At 34.9% G+C, this 20,006-nt stretch overlaps 2 protein-coding genes across 2 annotated transcripts in view; both read right to left on the bottom strand.

Annotated features, from left to right (window-relative positions):
• LOC149483620 (kinesin-like protein KIF12) overlaps positions 1-10,669 on the bottom strand; it is a 30,335-nt gene extending 19,666 nt beyond the window's left edge. The window contains exons 1-2 of the mRNA XM_089702780.1: positions 10,135-10,669; positions 510-654 (exon numbers count right to left, since the gene is read on the bottom strand). Coding sequence (XP_089558906.1) covers positions 510-654; positions 10,135-10,285 — 296 coding nt within the window. The 5' untranslated portion in view covers positions 10,286-10,669. The remainder of the gene's footprint in view (positions 1-509; positions 655-10,134) is intronic.
• Positions 1-20,006, bottom strand: part of Cdk12 (Cyclin-dependent kinase 12) — a 220,360-nt gene that overhangs the window by 103,530 nt on the left and 96,824 nt on the right. The window lies entirely within an intron of this gene.

Below are 20,006 nucleotides of genomic sequence, written 5' to 3'. Positions count from 1 at the left end.
ATCAAAATATCTCTATACCAAATTTCATGCAAATTGGTTCAGTAGTTAAGGTGTGATTGAGTAACAGACAGACAGACAGAGTTACTTTCGCATTTATAATATAAGTATGGATATATATATATATACCTACGGCTTTTTTAAAAGTTCCATTGCAGTTAGTAGAAAAATATAAAAATAGTCATGCAGTCGAGTTTTAATATTCATTTTCACACGCAGTTATAACCTTGCAAAAACTATTTTAACACGCTTTTACTTCATCTGCATGTTTGTATGTAACCGACTCGAGATCTCGATTTTGAGACACTTTAAACGGACAGATTTAATTCAAACTTTGTACACCTAGCAACGATCGAGAAGAATAAAATAATTGCACGACTTTATGCGCGTATTTTTAACAATATTAATTATCATATGGATTAATTTATTTGTTACGTAGTATAACTATTTAGTAATAACTTCTGATAAACGTATTACTATTATTTACTACTGACAAATCTAAAGAACCTTACCTGCCATTCCTAGATCGACTGCGAAGGCTGTCATCATCACCAGTCCATTTCACCAATGCTGGCAACCCCACAGTACTGATGCCTTTTGAGAGCCCTACTCCAGGCTGTTCTGTGCTCCTTGCTTTGCGGGCTTTCAGTTCTATACCTGTTTAAGAGGGCATATAAAGCCAGATAATTCTACGATTAAGCCCCGCACATTACGCGCCATGCCGCGCGCCCTCACAATACCCTCATACACCCGGCTCATCCAACGTACGTAAAGTTCATCGCACGCTAAATTATACACAATATTCTTCGCTCGTTCAACGCGTATTTTCGGTAGTTAGTAGGTATGTTGTCTAAAATAATTGTATAAAACAGTGAAGTTGAAATCATCACAAATTATGTAATATGTCTTTTTATTATTATTTGTTTATAATTATTAATGATGATCGATACATATTATAAAACAGTAAAAAAACTGTCTGTATGTAATATATAAAAAAAAACAATATTAGGGAAACAGTATAGAGCACGAATCCGTAAAAAAAGTCTGTCGAAATAGCGAGTATAAATACTATTTTTAAATAAACATACGCAGTCGACGACACACATTCCTCCAGAACTTTATTTTGATAAATTTGGTTATATAGTCCATTGAATAAAAAGTTCTAGAGTGCGTGAGTTAGTAACGTAAGATGTTTCTTCGGAAACATGTCAAGAGTCCCTAGGTAATAAATATACTAAAACCCCGGGCCACTAGGAGGAGCCCTGGAGTGGGGGGAGCGGGGAAATGGGTCCATTTTTTCATTTTTCGCTTAAATCTCAAAAACGGTACATGTTAGAGAATAACTTTCAAGGAAAAGTTGAAAGGCCATAAAATTATCTACAAGTTGTACCTGAATCATTTTTTCCTATATCCTACCGTTTCTGAGTTATACGCAGTAAAACATGATTTTGGCTCAAACAATTTCCACATCAATCGATCAAAAAATATTTCTTTCTTCCAAAAAACTCAAATGTGCAACTTGTGACCAGTACTGATAGATTGCTCTTAATTAGGTCTATAATTGGTAAAATAAACACATTCCTCCATGGAAGCCTTTAGGAGGAATCGATTGTCAAAATATTATATTATGGTAGTTTGAGTTACTGAACTTGATCTTTTTATTTTTTTCAGCCAAAAAACTCAAAAGTGCAACTTGTGACCGGTACAGATAGATTGCTCATAATTGGGTCTATCATTGATAAAAATACCAGATTCCACCACGGAGGCGTTTATGGGGAATTGAATTTTATTAGGGTAGATACGATACTTGAACTTTTTATTTTTTTTCTCCAAAAAAACTCAAAAGTGCAACTTGTGACTGATACTGATACATTGCTCTTAATTAGGTCTATAATTGGTAAAATAAACACATTCCTCCATGGAAGCCTTTAGGAGGAATCGATTGTCAAAATACTATATTAGGGTAGTTTGAGTTACTGAACTTGATCTTTTTATTTTTTTCTTCCAAAAAACTCAAAAGTGCAACTTGTGACCGGTACTGTTAGATTGCTCTTAATTAGGTCTATAATTGGTAAAATAAACACATTCCTCCATGGAAGCCTTTAGGAGGAATCGATTGTCAAAATACTATATTAGGGTAGTTTGAGTTACTGAACTTGATCTTTTTATTTTTTTCTTCCAAAAAACTCAAAAGTGCAACTTGTGACCGGTACTGATAGATTGCTCATAATAAGGTCTATCATTGATAAAAATACTAGATTCCACCACGGAGGCGTTTACGGGGAATTGAATTTTATTAGGGTAGATACGATACTTGAACTTTTTATTTTTTTTCTTCCAAAAAAACTCAAAAGTGCAACTTGTGACCGGTACCGATAGATTGCTCATAATAAGGTCTATCATTGATAAAAAAACCAGATTCCACCATGGAGGCGTTTAGGAGGTATTGAATTTTATTAGGGTAGTTACGATACATGAACTTTTTAACTAACTACCCTAATAAAATTCAATTCCCCGTAAACGCCTCCATGGTGGAATCTGGTATTTTTATCAATGATAGACCTAATTATGAGCAATCTATCTGTACTGGTCACAAATTGCACTTTTGAGCTTTTTGGATGAAAAAAATAAAAAGTTCATAATATATCGTAACTACCCTGATAAAATTCAATTCCCCGTAAACGCCTCCATGGTGGAATCTGGTATTTTTATCAATGATAGACCCAATTATGAGCAATCTATCTGTACCGGTCACAAGTTGCACTTTTGAGTTTTTTGGCTGAAAAAAATAAAAAGATCAAGTTCAGTAACTCAAACTACCATAATATAATATTTTGACAATCGATTCCTCCTAAAGGCTTCCATGGAGGAATGTGTTTATTTTACCAATTATAGACCTAATTAAGAGCAATCTATCAGTACTGGTCACAAGTTGCACATTTGAGTTTTTTGGAAGAAAGAAATATTTTTTGATCGATTGATGTGGAAATTGTTTGAGCCAAAATCATGTTTTACTGCGTATAACTCAGAAACGGTAGGATATAGGAAAAAATGATTCAGGTACAACTTGTAGATAATTTTATGGCCTTTCAATTTTTCCTTGAAAGTTTTTCTCTAACATGTACCGTTTTTGAGATTTAAGCGAAAAATGAAAAAATGGACCCATTTCCCCCCTCCCCCCACTCCGGGGCTCCTCCTAGTGGCCCAGGGTTTTAGTATGTTTATTACCTAGGGACTCTTGACATGTTTCCGAAGAAACATCTTACGTTACTAACTCATGCACTCTAGAACTTTTTATTCAATGGACTATTAGATTGTACGACATTTTTCGACTCAGCAATTATTCTAAAAATAAAATCATTCTTATAAATGTGTAGCTGGGCTCTTATGGGTCTATATCAGATGTTCCAGATCTTTGATTTTTTTTAATCAACAGAAAATTTCCATCAGACGCAACAATTTTTGTTGACGTCACTCCTATAAATGTTAGAGTGTGATCTCAGGGTCCCTCATCATACATTCTAGATCTTCGAATTTGTATATTTATATTGCCCAGATAATACCTACACAACAAAATAACTTTCATTCAAAGCCGTCCAATAGTTCCGGAGATTGGCGTGTACAAACAAACAGACACATAGAGTTTTTTTAGGATTTACGGGAACAAACCTATCCAATGTCCTTTCTCAGGTCTCAAGCTATCTCTGTATCAAAGTTAGAGCTTAGAGAGCCAGACATACATACAGACAAACAGACAAAAATTCTATAAACTATGTACCTATATTTTTGGCTCCTATATCGATTGAAAATCACGCCCCAAGTAGGTATTCGTAAAAATATTCAATGTACAGTTTTTAGTTTTTACTTTCGTACAATTTTTTTTTATACCTATGTGATTGTAATATTATTATCTAATACAGATTGTAAATATATATAACTAGTGGTCCGCCCCGGCTTCGCCCGTGGTACATATTTCGCAATAAAAGGTAGCCTATGTCCTTTCTCGGGTATCAAAATATCTCCATACAAAATTTCATGCAAATTGGTTCAGTAGTTTAGGCGTGATTGAGTAACAGACAGACAGACAGACAGAGTTACTTTCGCATTTATAATATTAGTATGGATGTGTAGTTACTATTCACAACTTGTATTGGTTATTTACTGGAGCAAACATAGGAATCTACCTATAGTAATACTATAATATATATATAATATTATAAAACATTCCCGATTTTCCCGAAACGAATTTACAGAATTTACACAAATAATAATATCCAAACTCGCCTGGATAAACTTTCTCAAATGAATCTATAGTTTAGGTGGTCTGTTGCGGTTCTGCATCAGGTGTTTCAGTTCTCAAAATAAATTATTATTTTATATTTCCCGGATAATATAATAGTACCTTGAATTTATATTTTTGGTTTTATGGCATTCAAATGCTTTATAAATATAAATTTATAAAGAATAGAAAAAATTCGATCACGAGGCGGGACTCGAACCCGCATCCTTCGCGCCATTCCGGGGCGGATGCCTGACCAACTCAGCCACTCGTGACCCGCCAGAGCAATCGAATTTATTCTATTCTTTCAGTTTTATGTGTCTGAAGGGACACACCGCGCGCCATCTATTGAGATGATTAACAACCATTTCAACCAATATGAAGCACTTTTCAGTGAATACAATATTGTAACGATGGAACACGACCTTTTTTGTTGAATTTATATTTTTGGTTTTATGGCATTCAAATGCTTTATAAATATAAATTTATAAAGAATAGAAAAAATTCGATCACGAGGCGGGACTCGAACCCGCATCCTTCGCGCCATTCCGGGGCGGATGCCTGACCAACTCAGCCACTCGTGACCCGCCAGAGCAATCGAATTTATTCTATTCTTTCAGTTTTATGTGTCTGAAGGGACACACCGCGCGCCATCTATTGAGATGATTAACAACCATTTCAACCAATATGAAGCACTTTTCAGTGAATACAATATTGTAACGATGGAACACGACCTTTTTTGTTGAATTTATATTTTTGGTTTTATGGCATTCAAATGCTTTATAAATATAAATTTATAAAGAATAGAAAAAATTCGATCACGAGGCGGGACTCGAACCCGCATCCTTCGCGCCATTCCGGGGCGGATGCCTGACCAACTCAGCCACTCGTGACCCGCCAGAGCAATCGAATTTATTCTATTCTTTCAGTTTTATGTGTCTGAAGGGACACACCGCGCGCCATCTATTGAGATGATTAACAACCATTTCAACCAATATGAAGCACTTTTCAGTGAATACAATATTGTAACGATGGAACACGACCTTTTTTGTTGAATTTATATTTTTGGTTTTATGGCATTCAAATGCTTTATAAATATAAATTTATAAAGAATAGAAAAAATTCGATCACGAGGCGGGACTCGAACCCGCATCCTTCGCGCCATTCCGGGGCGGATGCCTGACCAACTCAGCCACTCGTGACCCGCCAGAGCAATCGAATTTATTCTATTCTTTCAGTTTTATGTGTCTGAAGGGACACACCGCGCGCCATCTATTGAGATGATTAACAACCATTTCAACCAATATGAAGCACTTTTCAGTGAATACAATATTGTAACGATGGAACACGACCTTTTTTGTTGAATTTATATTTTTGGTTTTATGGCATTCAAATGCTTTATAAATATAAATTTATAAAGAATAGAAAAAATTCGATCACGAGGCGGGACTCGAACCCGCATCCTTCGCGCCATTCCGGGGCGGATGCCTGACCAACTCAGCCACTCGTGACCCGCCAGAGCAATCGAATTTATTCTATTCTTTCAGTTTTATGTGTCTGAAGGGACACACCGCGCGCCATCTATTGAGATGATTAACAACCATTTCAACCAATATGAAGCACTTTTCAGTGAATACAATATTGTAACGATGGAACACGACCTTTTTTGTTGAATTTATATTTTTGGTTTTATGGCATTCAAATGCTTTATAAATATAAATTTATAAAGAATAGAAAAAATTCGATCACGAGGCGGGACTCGAACCCGCATCCTTCGCGCCATTCCGGGGCGGATGCCTGACCAACTCAGCCACTCGTGACCCGCCAGAGCAATCGAATTTATTCTATTCTTTCAGTTTTATGTGTCTGAAGGGACACACCGCGCGCCATCTATTGAGATGATTAACAACCATTTCAACCAATATGAAGCACTTTTCAGTGAATACAATATTGTAACGATGGAACACGACCTTTTTTGTTGAATTTATATTTTTGGTTTTATGGCATTCAAATGCTTTATAAATATAAATTTATAAAGAATAGAAAAAATTCGATCACGAGGCGGGACTCGAACCCGCATCCTTCGCGCCATTCCGGGGCGGATGCCTGACCAACTCAGCCACTCGTGACCCGCCAGAGCAATCGAATTTATTCTATTCTTTCAGTTTTATGTGTCTGAAGGGACACACCGCGCGCCATCTATTGAGATGATTAACAACCATTTCAACCAATATGAAGCACTTTTCAGTGAATACAATATTGTAACGATGGAACACGACCTTTTTTGTTGAATTTATATTTTTGGTTTTATGGCATTCAAATGCTTTATAAATATAAATTTATAAAGAATAGAAAAAATTCGATCACGAGGCGGGACTCGAACCCGCATCCTTCGCGCCATTCCGGGGCGGATGCCTGACCAACTCAGCCACTCGTGACCCGCCAGAGCAATCGAATTTATTCTATTCTTTCAGTTTTATGTGTCTGAAGGGACACACCGCGCGCCATCTATTGAGATGATTAACAACCATTTCAACCAATATGAAGCACTTTTCAGTGAATACAATATTGTAACGATGGAACACGACCTTTTTTGTTGAATTTATATTTTTGGTTTTATGGCATTCAAATGCTTTATAAATATAAATTTATAAAGAATAGAAAAAATTCGATCACGAGGCGGGACTCGAACCCGCATCCTTCGCGCCATTCCGGGGCGGATGCCTGACCAACTCAGCCACTCGTGACCCGCCAGAGCAATCGAATTTATTCTATTCTTTCAGTTTTATGTGTCTGAAGGGACACACCGCGCGCCATCTATTGAGATGATTAACAACCATTTCAACCAATATGAAGCACTTTTCAGTGAATACAATATTGTAACGATGGAACACGACCTTTTTTGTTGAATTTATATTTTTGGTTTTTTTTTCTATTCTTTATAAATTTATATTTATAAAGCATTTGAATGCCATAAAACCAAAAATATAAATTCAACAAAAAAGGTCGTGTTCCATCGTTACAATATTGTATTCACTGAAAAGTGCTTCATATTGGTTGAAATGGTTGTTAATCATCTCAATAGATGGCGCGCGGTGTGTCCCTTCAGACACATAAAACTGAAAGAATAGAATAAATTCGATTGCTCTGGCGGGTCACGAGTGGCTGAGTTGGTCAGGCATCCGCCCCGGAATGGCGCGAAGGATGCGGGTTCGAGTCCCGCCTCGTGATCGAATTTTTTCTATTCTTTATAAATTTATATTTATAAAGCATTTGAATGCCATAAAACCAAAAATATAAATTCAACAAAAAAGGTCGTGTTCCATCGTTACAATATTGTATTCACTGAAAAGTGCTTCATATTGGTTGAAATGGTTGTTAATCATCTCAATAGATGGCGCGCGGTGTGTCCCTTCAGACACATAAAACTGAAAGAATAGAATAAATTCGATTGCTCTGGCGGGTCACGAGTGGCTGAGTTGGTCAGGCATCCGCCCCGGAATGGCGCGAAGGATGCGGGTTCGAGTCCCGCCTCGTGATCGAATTTTTTCTATTCTTTATAAATTTATATTTATAAAGCATTTGAATGCCATAAAACCAAAAATATAAATTCAACAAAAAAGGTCGTGTTCCATCGTTACAATATTGTATTCACTGAAAAGTGCTTCATATTGGTTGAAATGGTTGTTAATCATCTCAATAGATGGCGCGCGGTGTGTCCCTTCAGACACATAAAACTGAAAGAATAGAATAAATTCGATTGCTCTGGCGGGTCACGAGTGGCTGAGTTGGTCAGGCATCCGCCCCGGAATGGCGCGAAGGATGCGGGTTCGAGTCCCGCCTCGTGATCGAATTTTTTCTATTCTTTATAAATTTATATTTATAAAGCATTTGAATGCCATAAAACCAAAAATATAAATTCAACAAAAAAGGTCGTGTTCCATCGTTACAATATTGTATTCACTGAAAAGTGCTTCATATTGGTTGAAATGGTTGTTAATCATCTCAATAGATGGCGCGCGGTGTGTCCCTTCAGACACATAAAACTGAAAGAATAGAATAAATTCGATTGCTCTGGCGGGTCACGAGTGGCTGAGTTGGTCAGGCATCCGCCCCGGAATGGCGCGAAGGATGCGGGTTCGAGTCCCGCCTCGTGATCGAATTTTTTCTATTCTTTATAAATTTATATAATAGTACCTACCTACACAACAAAATAACTTTCATTCAAATCCGTCCAGTAGTTCCGGAGATTAGCGTGTACAAACAAACAGACAAACACAGACAGTTTTTTTTATTTACGGGATAAAACTCATCCTATGACCTTTCTCAAACCTCAAGCTATATCTGCACCAAAATTAGAGCCCAGACATACATACAGACAGACATACAAAAATTCTAAAAACTATATTTATGTATAGATATGTACTACATATTACTATGTAATACAGATTATGAATATATTATATATATACATATACATATGTATATTATAAAAAAATACCTATTCAATGTAAGTACAGTTTTGACTTTCGTACGAATTTGTTATACCTACCTATGTATAGATGTTATGTATGATTATCTAATACAGATTGTAAATATAATATATATGTACTATTCACAACCGGTTTACATATTATTTATATTATTATTTACTGGAGCGAACATAGGATCTGCCTATAGTAATAATAGTAATATAAATCTTTCTTGACTTGATTGATTGCACCGCGACTGTAAGAATTAGGTACCACTATGAATTTTATTTACCTATCTATAGTTGCTGCTGCTATCGCGTCAATAGGTACTCAGCCCGCGGAAATTATTTTACAGAAACTAAACTTTCTCAAATAGGTAAATCAAGACTTATCTTTTTATATTATAATTATTATTTATTAATATTATAACAATACTATTCTAACTTACCTTCGACATTTAGTTATCTTTTCAATTTGAATCTTTTTTAGTTCTCGTTTCTTAAGTCTTTTTATTTTGTTGTTTACAAATCAATATTCGGCGTAATTATAAAACACGGCGCAGCAATTTTAGCGTGGTCTACTCGTCTCAACGGAGCGATAGCGTCTGATGTATGAAATAGAATTATGTTTTTAGCTCCCGGAACGTGCGATGGAAGATGATTTCTTGCGTAATTAAAAATATAGTAAGCGCCAAAAGTGTTTTATCGTGATTAAACCAAAACTAAAAGTAATTACACAAAATGCTCTGACAAATATCTTGCAAATGTTTTAATATAATTGTTTATGAAAAAAAAATCTTAATAAGTATTGCCATGTCCAGTAAAAAACGTAAAAGTGTGAAATTTAGAGGTAACTTCGTGAATTTTTTCTATCGAGTCAATTTCAATATTTTATGTTTTTGATCTGACAATATAATCGAAAATATCATCAAGTTTTACATATATTTTATTTTTTATATTTGGTCTTGAATATTACACGTATCAACTAAAAGTTGATTGGTGATTTGACTTTATACGCGCCCTTAATTAATTAAATTAGTAGCTAGGTGCCTGATTGGTTTGTAAGTAGAAAAAACATATTTTATGAAATAGGCTTTCTTTTTAAAAAAATCCTCGCTAATGTATTGCACATTTCAAAGTTAGTTATTAATAGATAACAATATAATATGATAAAATCGATTCACATTCTTCAGTTTTTTTAGTCGTTTATTGTTTTCAGTTGTTTATTTAGTCAGTAGATAGTTTTTCAAGCATTACCTACGTTATATTTTCCTGCAGTGTCTCAAAAATTTTCGAATTATAAAATTAATTTACACAAAATTTAACACATATTTGACAATCGCCTTTTGAAATTGAAAGAGATAAGTGGGACAAAATTTAAACTTACCGTATTTTGTTGATCCAGCCAACGTCTCAGCAGATTTTGAAATGCTTCTCGACAAAGCTGAAGGAGGCGCTTTCATAGGTGTAGCATGTCTATGGTGGTATACCATGTTTTGTGATAACGGTTGAAATAATTGTAAATTCTTCAGCGACATACTCTTTTTTGTAATGTGACATTTTTTTCGTAAAACACAATTTTTGTCATAATACACCCATTAACTTTAACTGTGTTCTTCAGGTGAAAGGTATTGCTAAATTGTCACTAGTTAATTTTACGACGACTTTTATAGACTAATTTGTTGTTAAATTTTGATAACAACGCGTTAAAAGTATGCGGGTTTTAATTTCAAACGTATTAGTTTTCTCTTTTATTGCGTATTATAATTTAACTTCACTTAGGTATGTACGAATGTCCTAAAATATTAATTTAATAATTTACAATAGTATTTATTGTTATAATATTTCCCGCGCACAATGACGTCAATTTTTTTTCACAGGAAAATTGGCGCCAGTTTTTTCTTTTTCAAAATGGCGACGCGACCGTGTAGAAACCACGCGCGGTTACCACTGATGATTCGATTTTCCTTTAGACAATAAAGCCAAGTATACACTATTAGTTTTATCGAAGTTCAATAATTTAATATGTGAGTTGAAAAATAAAACTCTTTTTTGTTGTTATTGAAACGTAGGTAGGTAAGTACCTATAGTTGAAACAAATATGATGAAAATTCTCAAATGTTAAGGTTTTTAAACATCATTTAAATTTCTGACTAAAATTTGATTAAATTGAATGACTAAAATTGTAAAAAAAATAATTAAACCGCCATTTTTGTTCGCATTTTTTTTATAAAAAGAATCCGCAGTTCTTCCACAATATTTCAACACAAAATTCCGTTATTGATTTCCACACAACATTTTCGGTAATAAGTAAATATATATCTAATATTCAACATTGCTTCCTTATGTCTACACAGTCCACCCCTAAAATAATTACGGCATGTTCATATTTTATACGTTGGTTGTCTTTCACACTACGCTCATATGGCTATGAATTGTTTATTAGACAAAAGTGAAGTTATCGTCAAATTGATTTATCAGTTTATTTTCTAAGTCAAAACTGAATCAGTAAATCTTGATACTTTATTTCATTGCACGTGTACCGAATCTTTAGTTTTTAGTGTTTTTCTAGGAATTATTTCTAGTCGATAGTTAGTAGTAGGTAGATGTCGATAGTAGGTTAGGTGTCAAATGGTGAAATACCACAGCGGTGATGATTTTTGTTCTCTTGGTAACTTTAATAATTGTTGTATTGAATAATAATTATATTAATTGCTTACTTTTATCACTTGGTCTTTATCTAACGCGATACCTTTCCCGTTTTTATAAGTTTAGGTATTTATCTAAGCCTAAAGGACTCAACAGATTTTAATAAATTTTCATGTCCTTGGTTTATATATAACTACCATTTCCCTTAACTATTATATGGAATACAACACAATAAAATAAATAATGGGTCGACCGTCGAATTACGGTAACAGTTAAAAACTAATAACTGTATTTGACCTTAATAATAATAGGAAATATCAAAAAAGTAATAGGAAAATGGGTCATAACAAAAAGCTCTTTTTCAGACACTACACAGATTGGCCAAAATCCTTGAAGCAAATCTAGACCGTATTCTATAGGGCTTCAATTCAACGTTCATATTAATTTTTTAAGCTTATTTAGCACCCAAAACCAATTTGTGCTGACAATAAGCAAGTCATTTATCATTTTTATCGTGAGTTAAATTAAAGTTATCGTTTATTATAAGCCAACTAGCGGTCCGCCCCGGCTTCGCCCGTGGTACATATGAAAAATAGATGTTGGCCGATTCTCAGACTTACCCGATATGCACAGAAAATTTCATGAGAATCGGTCCACCCGTTTCGGAGGAGTATGCAGACTAACATTGTGACACGAGAATTTTATATATAAGAGATAAGATATACCTAACCTAAATTCTAAAAGATAGTAAGTATAATTAATAAAAATTTAAAAATAAAAATTACTTAATTAATATTTAGAATGCCTAGGTGTACTCAACTACAATATTTTTTACGAAAAGAGGAGAAAATGGAAAATAAAACTGAAACTACTGATTTCAATAAAAATAGTTGAAAATATCGAGTGTTTTTTTTAAACCCCAAACACAAAAATGATCTGTCATGTATGTTATCTGTTTTGCCTTAACCTAAGTATAAAAAATTCCTCTTTCTCTGAAACAATAGGTGTAAAAATAAATGATAATGCTCTGTATACAAAATCTTTTCCGCTTTGACCATAACAATAGCTGTGTTTTACCTGAAAATAAAACACATATTAAATACTTACCTATATTTGAAGCTTACTTATTGAGAAGGTACCTAGCTTTTTCCGCCTATTTTCCCTCTCTTTCTCGTTGTATATATGCTATCTCTCTCGCACACGGCACACCTCCCACCAGGTGGCGCGGCCGGCGCACGATAATGTGCAGGCGCTTGATCTTCTTCATTGAGTCGAAATCCTCAACAGGTGGACGTTAAGTGTAAGCTTCAAATATAGGTAAGTATTTAATATGTGTTTTATTTTCAGGTAAAACACAGCTATTAAACACTTGACCGTAATTTGAAGCTTACTTATTGAGACCTGTTTGTTACCCACCTGGTGTACAATATATGGACGCCAATGTGAATTTGAATAGGTACATAAGTAATTACTTATTTCTTTATTTGAAAGAGTAAGGTGTGCAGATAGTATACCAATAAATCACACAAATTTTTATATTATTTATATTAACAATCCCAGATGAAAAGTTAATCAAATAAGAACCAAAAAGTTAATCATAATGATTAAAAGTATTAGAACTTATGAGATTGGTTCAAGCGTACCTTAGTTAACCTTTTGGGCTTGAAAAGTTAAAGTTACTACAATTTTCACTATCTTTAGCGTAAATCTGCGAAAGCGCCAGTAACGACTTTCAATTACGCATTTAGATGTTACTTACAAAATGAAGCAACAGCTGATCCCGACGAGGCAAAAATACCTCAAACTCAAACCTTTATTTATTCAATTAGAACTCTGTAGAAGCACAATTGAATCATCTTAACATAGAATTACCACCTGTCTCAACTCACACAGTTTTAACCCAACCTGCTACAAGCGGACAAGAAGAGAACTTGGTCCTTACTTTTGGGGTCAGAAATAAATTTAAAAGGTCACCCCTTGAATAAGGCAATAAAATATCAAAACAGGTAAACGGTTTTAATTATAATACAGATTTTTAACATCCAACCAAACCGTGCGGTATCTATTAATGTTTAGAGCCAACGCCACCAATCATAATCTAAACATGGCTAGTACTTTCAGTACAATGCATGAATTATTTATTTAAAACTGATAGGTCATAAACTCTGTACTGGAAACAAATATACTGAACTTAAGAGACTAAAATGATAAGGAGCTTATCTGTGTCCCAAAACTGCAATTACTACAGCCAAGTACGTTACTTTTAATCAATTCGGTTTTAAGATATAATTATGATTTACATCAGAACTTATATACCGAAAGCCTCGGGACTACATAACGTGACTTATCTTCTTATTCTTATACTTATATAAAAATGAATCGCAAAATGTGTTGGTAAGCGCATAACTCGAGAACGGCTGAACCGATTTCGATAATTCTTTTTATATTCCTTGAAGTACGAGGATGGTTTTTATGTAGAGAAAACGTAAGTACCACGAGCGAAGCCGGGGCGGACCGCTAGTTTATAATAATAGTGTTTGTGCACAACACTAGGCAGTCAACAGCTATATGAACGTCAGATAGGAAAAGAGCCAAATTTATCCAGTCAGTAACAAAGGATTTTAACTATAGTTACTTTATTCTAATTCAACCAACTGCTACTAGCTACTCCGTATGTCTTTTGGATAGACGGAGGCAAATAGGATTTTTATTCCAACTATATCATTTGATATTTTGAAAATGTACTCCACATTTTCATACCGTCAGAGTCATTTTGCAGATTATAGTGGTGCAGCACTGAACACTGTCTATTAGGTGGCTGATGCTGCTGACCGGGCCTTCAGTTCCGCTTTCCAAAATACCTTCACCCTTCTAGGTGTTACTACTACTGAAATAGCGGTACTCTATCGCGTCGTTCAGGTCTCTAACTGACATAATGGCAAGAGAGATTATAAGCTTAACTATGCATTATTATGTTAAGGAATATGGTGGGTTTTGAATACTATCGTCGTCTGAAAGTATCTCCTTTCGATTAACTGCATTAAGGATGCAGATCTGATCCCATCTTTGTTCCGTAGGAATGCTACGACAGTCTAAACGTTACACTGAACAAAGAAAATTGCCCTGAATATAGTCGGTTGTTCCAACATCCGTAATATGGCTAGCCTAAGGTTAGTTATCCCTTGATTGTGACTGCTACCAATGGAGGCATTGCTCTTGTGTTGTCCACAGTTGTGCGAGTGCAAAAATGAAGAACTGAGCTCGTGGGGAGCTATGTCGAATGAATCTGTGTTAAGATTATGACAGTATAGGACAGTTAGCTGTGGATGCGAAGACAGGACATTACTTTATTCATCCGTAAACACGCGAGGCAGCCACGGACAGCGATATAGCAAGAACTAAACTAGCAAAGTTTAGTTCGCTTACCAGACTTTGTCATGTTTTAAATGCAGTATATCCTCTGAATAGCATTGCATTTATGACTATTGATAAACTTAATTCACCCGTAAACACGAGAAGCAGGCACGGATAGCGATATAGCAAGAACTAAACCAGCAAAGTTTAGTTCGATTACCAGACTTATATTTTAAAAGCCGTATAGCCTGTACATTTCATTTATTGCCCCCCCCCCCCCTCAAAGCAAAGAAATGAGAAGTCATTTGGCAGAGCTTTCTCGTTAAGGGTAGGGGTTCCAAGTAATATCTAATAATAAGAGGCTTTTGTTTGGAAAGATTGACTTTCCGTTATTTATCCTCTATCCTATGTAACTCAACAGTCAGTATTCTCAGCATTCGTTGAGTACTTAAACGTTTTACGTTAATAGTTGTATATAACTTTATTATACAATATAATAATCCTGGTGGGATGACAAAAAACTTGTCTAACAAACGATTATCCTAATCCCTCAGCGATTTATTGTTTGAGCCCCGAAGAAAAATCTCATGGGTGCAATAATGAGGTCAAATGGGTTGAAAAACGAGTCAAATAAATTGCCTACAAGACCGGGCAACTAAAATAGGCCTATGAGAGGTCAACTATACGTAATCAATCGTCATTTGTTACATTCAATCGCTTTGCGATTAAAAAATCTCTTCCGATGTTTGTATATGAAAATTGGTCGGCTAGTGCCATTTAATTACGATACCAAACATACCGTTGACACAAGGCTTGGTGACAATCCTCGAAACCACCGCCACAAATCATCTGCGAGATGATATTTGATCCGACTCGCCTTCCTTTGTTGTGATTAGGCTTTGCATTGGTAAGTACAATTTGTTCAATTCCAATTTCCATAATTGGTAAACCAATGGTGGTTTCCTGATTCCTGAAGCGTAAACTTTTAGGATACGAAGTATCAATTTCATGCGCCCATTATTTGACGTATCTAACCTTTATTGTATTTTATTAGGTCATTTACTATACTGCCCACTGTGAAGTAGATTTCAAAACCTTTTTCTACCTACCTTAGAAGAGTGAAGATCCGATACGGTCATATCCAAAACTTCTTTCGTGGGTCCTCGTTGACAAAAGCAAATATCTATGATCATTTTAATGATCAATCCTTTGTATATTTGCACCAATCGCCATTAAAGCCCCGCGAGGGCTGATATATATTTGCACCATTTCCCCGTGGGGACGGTTGTTATCAAAGCCCCGCGAAGGCTGATATATATTTGCACCATGTCTCCGTGAGGTACTGTTGTAATCAAAGCCCCGCGAGGGCTGATATATATTTGCACCATTTCTCCATGAGGGACGGTTGTAATCAAAGCCCCGCGAGGGCTGATATATATTCGCACCATCTTTTCCGTGAGGGACGATTGTAATCAAAGCCCCGCGAGGGCCGATATATATTTGCACCATTTCCCTGCGAGCGACAGCTGCGCGAGGGATGTTTGTAACTAGAAATAAGTAGGGCCTGCCAAAAAATGCTTAAGAGACACCCTGCGAGGGTGAATTTGACCTGGCTAACCCCTGCGAGGAGTAGTGGCCACATTTATGTATTCTGCTTCGAGCAAGAATACACCTTAGTGCTAATAGAAAAATAGCAGTAAATAATCATTTAAATAATATAGCAATTAACAAGGTCCTTTAACTTATTTTCCAATGTTAGCGACATTTAATAAATTCATAATTCAAATCAATTCACTAAATTTTAAAATGAACTTCGATTCATATTTATTTTTGTTCATGCAATCGATGTAACATTTAGTTGCTTTATATCCGTTAACATTCCTTACGAACGCAACCATACCGTCGTAGGACGTTATAATATTTAATTGCACAAAATAATCTCCACTCACCCGCAATTTTTTACTTTTTGTCAAGGTGTACAAGTTTATAATATTATTCTAAAACGTTAGAAGTGAATTGTAAATCCTTTGAAATAAGTGTATCTAAATCTAATTAATTATATTAAGATATCTCGATAATTATTATACGATAACCCTTTCAGCACAAGTTCAGTAAACCAAAGAATTTAATTGTAAAATTTTTGGTACTTACTCGTTTTAACAAAAAAGTTGCATCATTTGAACATAGGAAACGTAATTTTCAATCAAATTAGCCGTGTGTAATATGTCTATTTTCACATAAAAACGGATCAGAATAATACTCATAAAAGGACACGTATAGACTACGGATAGTTTTGAATGTGTGGAACATTCATGGTACGTATCTACTATACATGAGCGAATTCCATCATTATTCAGTTGAGCGGTAACTCCCGTACGATTTATAAAATAATATCACAACGTGTTCTGACATGTCGTGACTTCTTGGAGCTGACTCATCTCGTTCGATAATTTTTAGTAATAAACTATGATAGGAATTCCGAACCGTTCCTAGCGATAACGACAATGTAATAAAGTCGTAGCAATGGATTGTATGCCTGTAAAGCTTTGAGTTGGCTCATATCCATACTAAGTATTAATTGTAATTTTTCCACGAAAAATTCACTTGTACCCTTGTAATAAAAACACATTATTAAAAATGAAATAAAATATTAAAAATATCTATATACAAGAGAGGGTATTTGATATATCATATCAAATAATCACAAAAGTAATATTAACGATTCGAGTAAAGCCGAACGGTAACACCGTTAAAATAGCTTTACTCACAGTATTAAAAATTCAAATATTAATTAGTACATATTGCATAATGAAATATTTCAAAAGAAAAGTTACTATTTCAAGTAAAATGTAACGGTTGTATCGTTAATTTTAAATATCTTTATTCATGCTATTAAGTATTTAAGCATATTGAAAAATAAACTATTGCTGAAGGATTCATTAAAAACCTCAGCATTTTAAATAAAGTCCAACGATTATACCGTTGACTTTAAAGATTTTTACTCATTTTTAAGTAAAATATTATTAGAATAGATGTAAAAATAACTCACTGTACCGATCCGACGGGATACACTTTTTAACACTTTTAGCACTTGCTTTAAGCAATACTTAATACTTAATAGCACCAAGGTTGTAGTCTTGTAGACAACCTTCTCGCGGCGGAAGCTAGACGCCAATGAAGAAGATCAAGCGCCTGCACATTATCGTGCGCCGGCCGCGCCACCTGGTGGGAGGTGTGCCGTGTGCGAGAGAGATAGCATATATACAACGAGAAAGAGAGGGAAAATAGGCGGAAAAAGCTAGGTACCTTCTCAATAAGTAAGCTTCAAATTACGGTCAAGTGTTTAATATGCTATTAATGGGAAATCGATGTTACGAATCACAATCTTGTCACAAAGGAATAATTTATGAACTTAACCTTTTATATTAAAACGTCACACTAATCACTATCTTCTATTAAAAGTTGGGAAGATCGATGATTTTTTTTTAATATTACCCAAGTAGGTATTTCACCTAAGAATGGTTCATGTTCATCGTATCTATCTGAAAAAAGTTTGGCATAGAGATGGATTGTAGGCACACATAAAATAAACGGTAGAGCAAGATCGCCATCATCATCGTCCTCGTTTTAGCCCTTTCAGGTACTTAATATACGAATGAAAAAGTACTTTTTATTTCGTTAATATTTTTTTTATAGATTCCGTTAGACTAAAGTCTTTGAAAATAACATACTGTATATTTTTATTGTTTTGTATAAATGTTACCAGCAGAATTTTTATAAAGATATTAAAGGTATGTCCTACTAATATTATAAATGCGAAAGTTTGTGAGGATGTGTGTGTGTTTGTGTGAATGTGTTTGTTACTCTTTCACGCAAATACTACTGAACCGATTACAATGAAATTTAGCACACATATAGAGGGTAACTTGGATTAACACAAAGGATAGCGTTTTATCCCGGAAATCTCACGGGAACGGGAATTATGCGGGTTTTCCTTTGAAAACGCGGGCGAAGCCGTGGGCGGAAATCTATTACAATAATATATTCCGGAAGAAAGCGATTATAGTGCCCTCTGCCGCGTAACAGTGAAATATGCTTGAATTGCGTACAAAAATACATTTAATGATAATAAAATAATATTATGTTGGATTGCAAAGGATGCTCATTATGCATAATTTTGGATGTAGGTATAACTAATTTAAGACACTAATAATGGAGGATTAGATGAGAGTTGCCTTGAACTATTTTCCCTTTGTTCGAACTTAGAACTATAGTAGGTACCTTATCGCAGAATAGCCTTCAAAAGTATTTAATAATATATAATAATAATAATAAATATTATAGGACATTATTACACAAATCGACCTAGTCCCAAAGTAAGCTCAATTAAGGCTTGTGTTGTGGGTACTAGGCGACGATAAATATAATATTATAAATACATATATAGATAATAACACCCAGACCCAAGAACAAATAATTGAGTTCATCACACAAATATTTGCCCTGACCGGGGATCGAACCCGGGACCGTCGGCTCAGTAGGCAGTTACTTTACCACTGCGCCAACCGCGTCGTCTGCCTGAATAAGATCCAGATAAATGTTGATTATTAATTAATAAACTCAAAGGTGACTGATATAGTGATCTATCAACGCACAGCCCCCACTGGACGTATCGGGCTGAAATTTGGCATGCAGGTAGATGTCATAACGTAGCGTAGGCGTCCCCTAAGAAATGATTTTAGAAAATTCATCACCTAAAGGGGTAAATGGGGATTAAAACTTATACCATGAAAATTTATCTTTTCCACGCAAGCGAAGCTGCGCGCAACAGCTAGTATTAGAATATAATAAATGCATTGTATTGATTGTACCTAGTTACCTGGAAAATATAAAGAAAAATCATAAAAAAATAAGTTGATAAAATATAAGTTTTTCCAGAATTTCCTTTACGTACGTTGATGTTAATCGTAAAACTCGTGAAATGCTCGATCAATTCGGATGTTTTTAACGACTTTTTAAGGCACAAGGTTCTTATGGAGAGAAATCATGAAAAGGGGGCAATAGGGCACAACAACGTATTCAGAGTTAGTTTTCACATAGAAATTAATAAATAATAGATTTCAAATATCCACTAAATACACAGATAAAGCACAAACTATGTGTGTAGGTATGTGATAATAATTATGCATAACAAGGGTGACGCGCACAATGACGTGTCAGATGCGGTTCGCTGATCCTCAATTTTGGTTCAACTAG

This window comes from Colias philodice, chromosome 13, assembly GCF_061535455.1.
Source record: "Colias philodice isolate Cphi_HAF_F1 chromosome 13, ilColPhil1 Martin Lab GWU primary, whole genome shotgun sequence".
NCBI lineage: Eukaryota > Metazoa > Arthropoda > Insecta > Lepidoptera > Pieridae > Colias > Colias philodice.
Note: the sequence above shows the minus strand (reverse complement) of the source record. Positions and strands in the feature narration are given on the sequence as shown.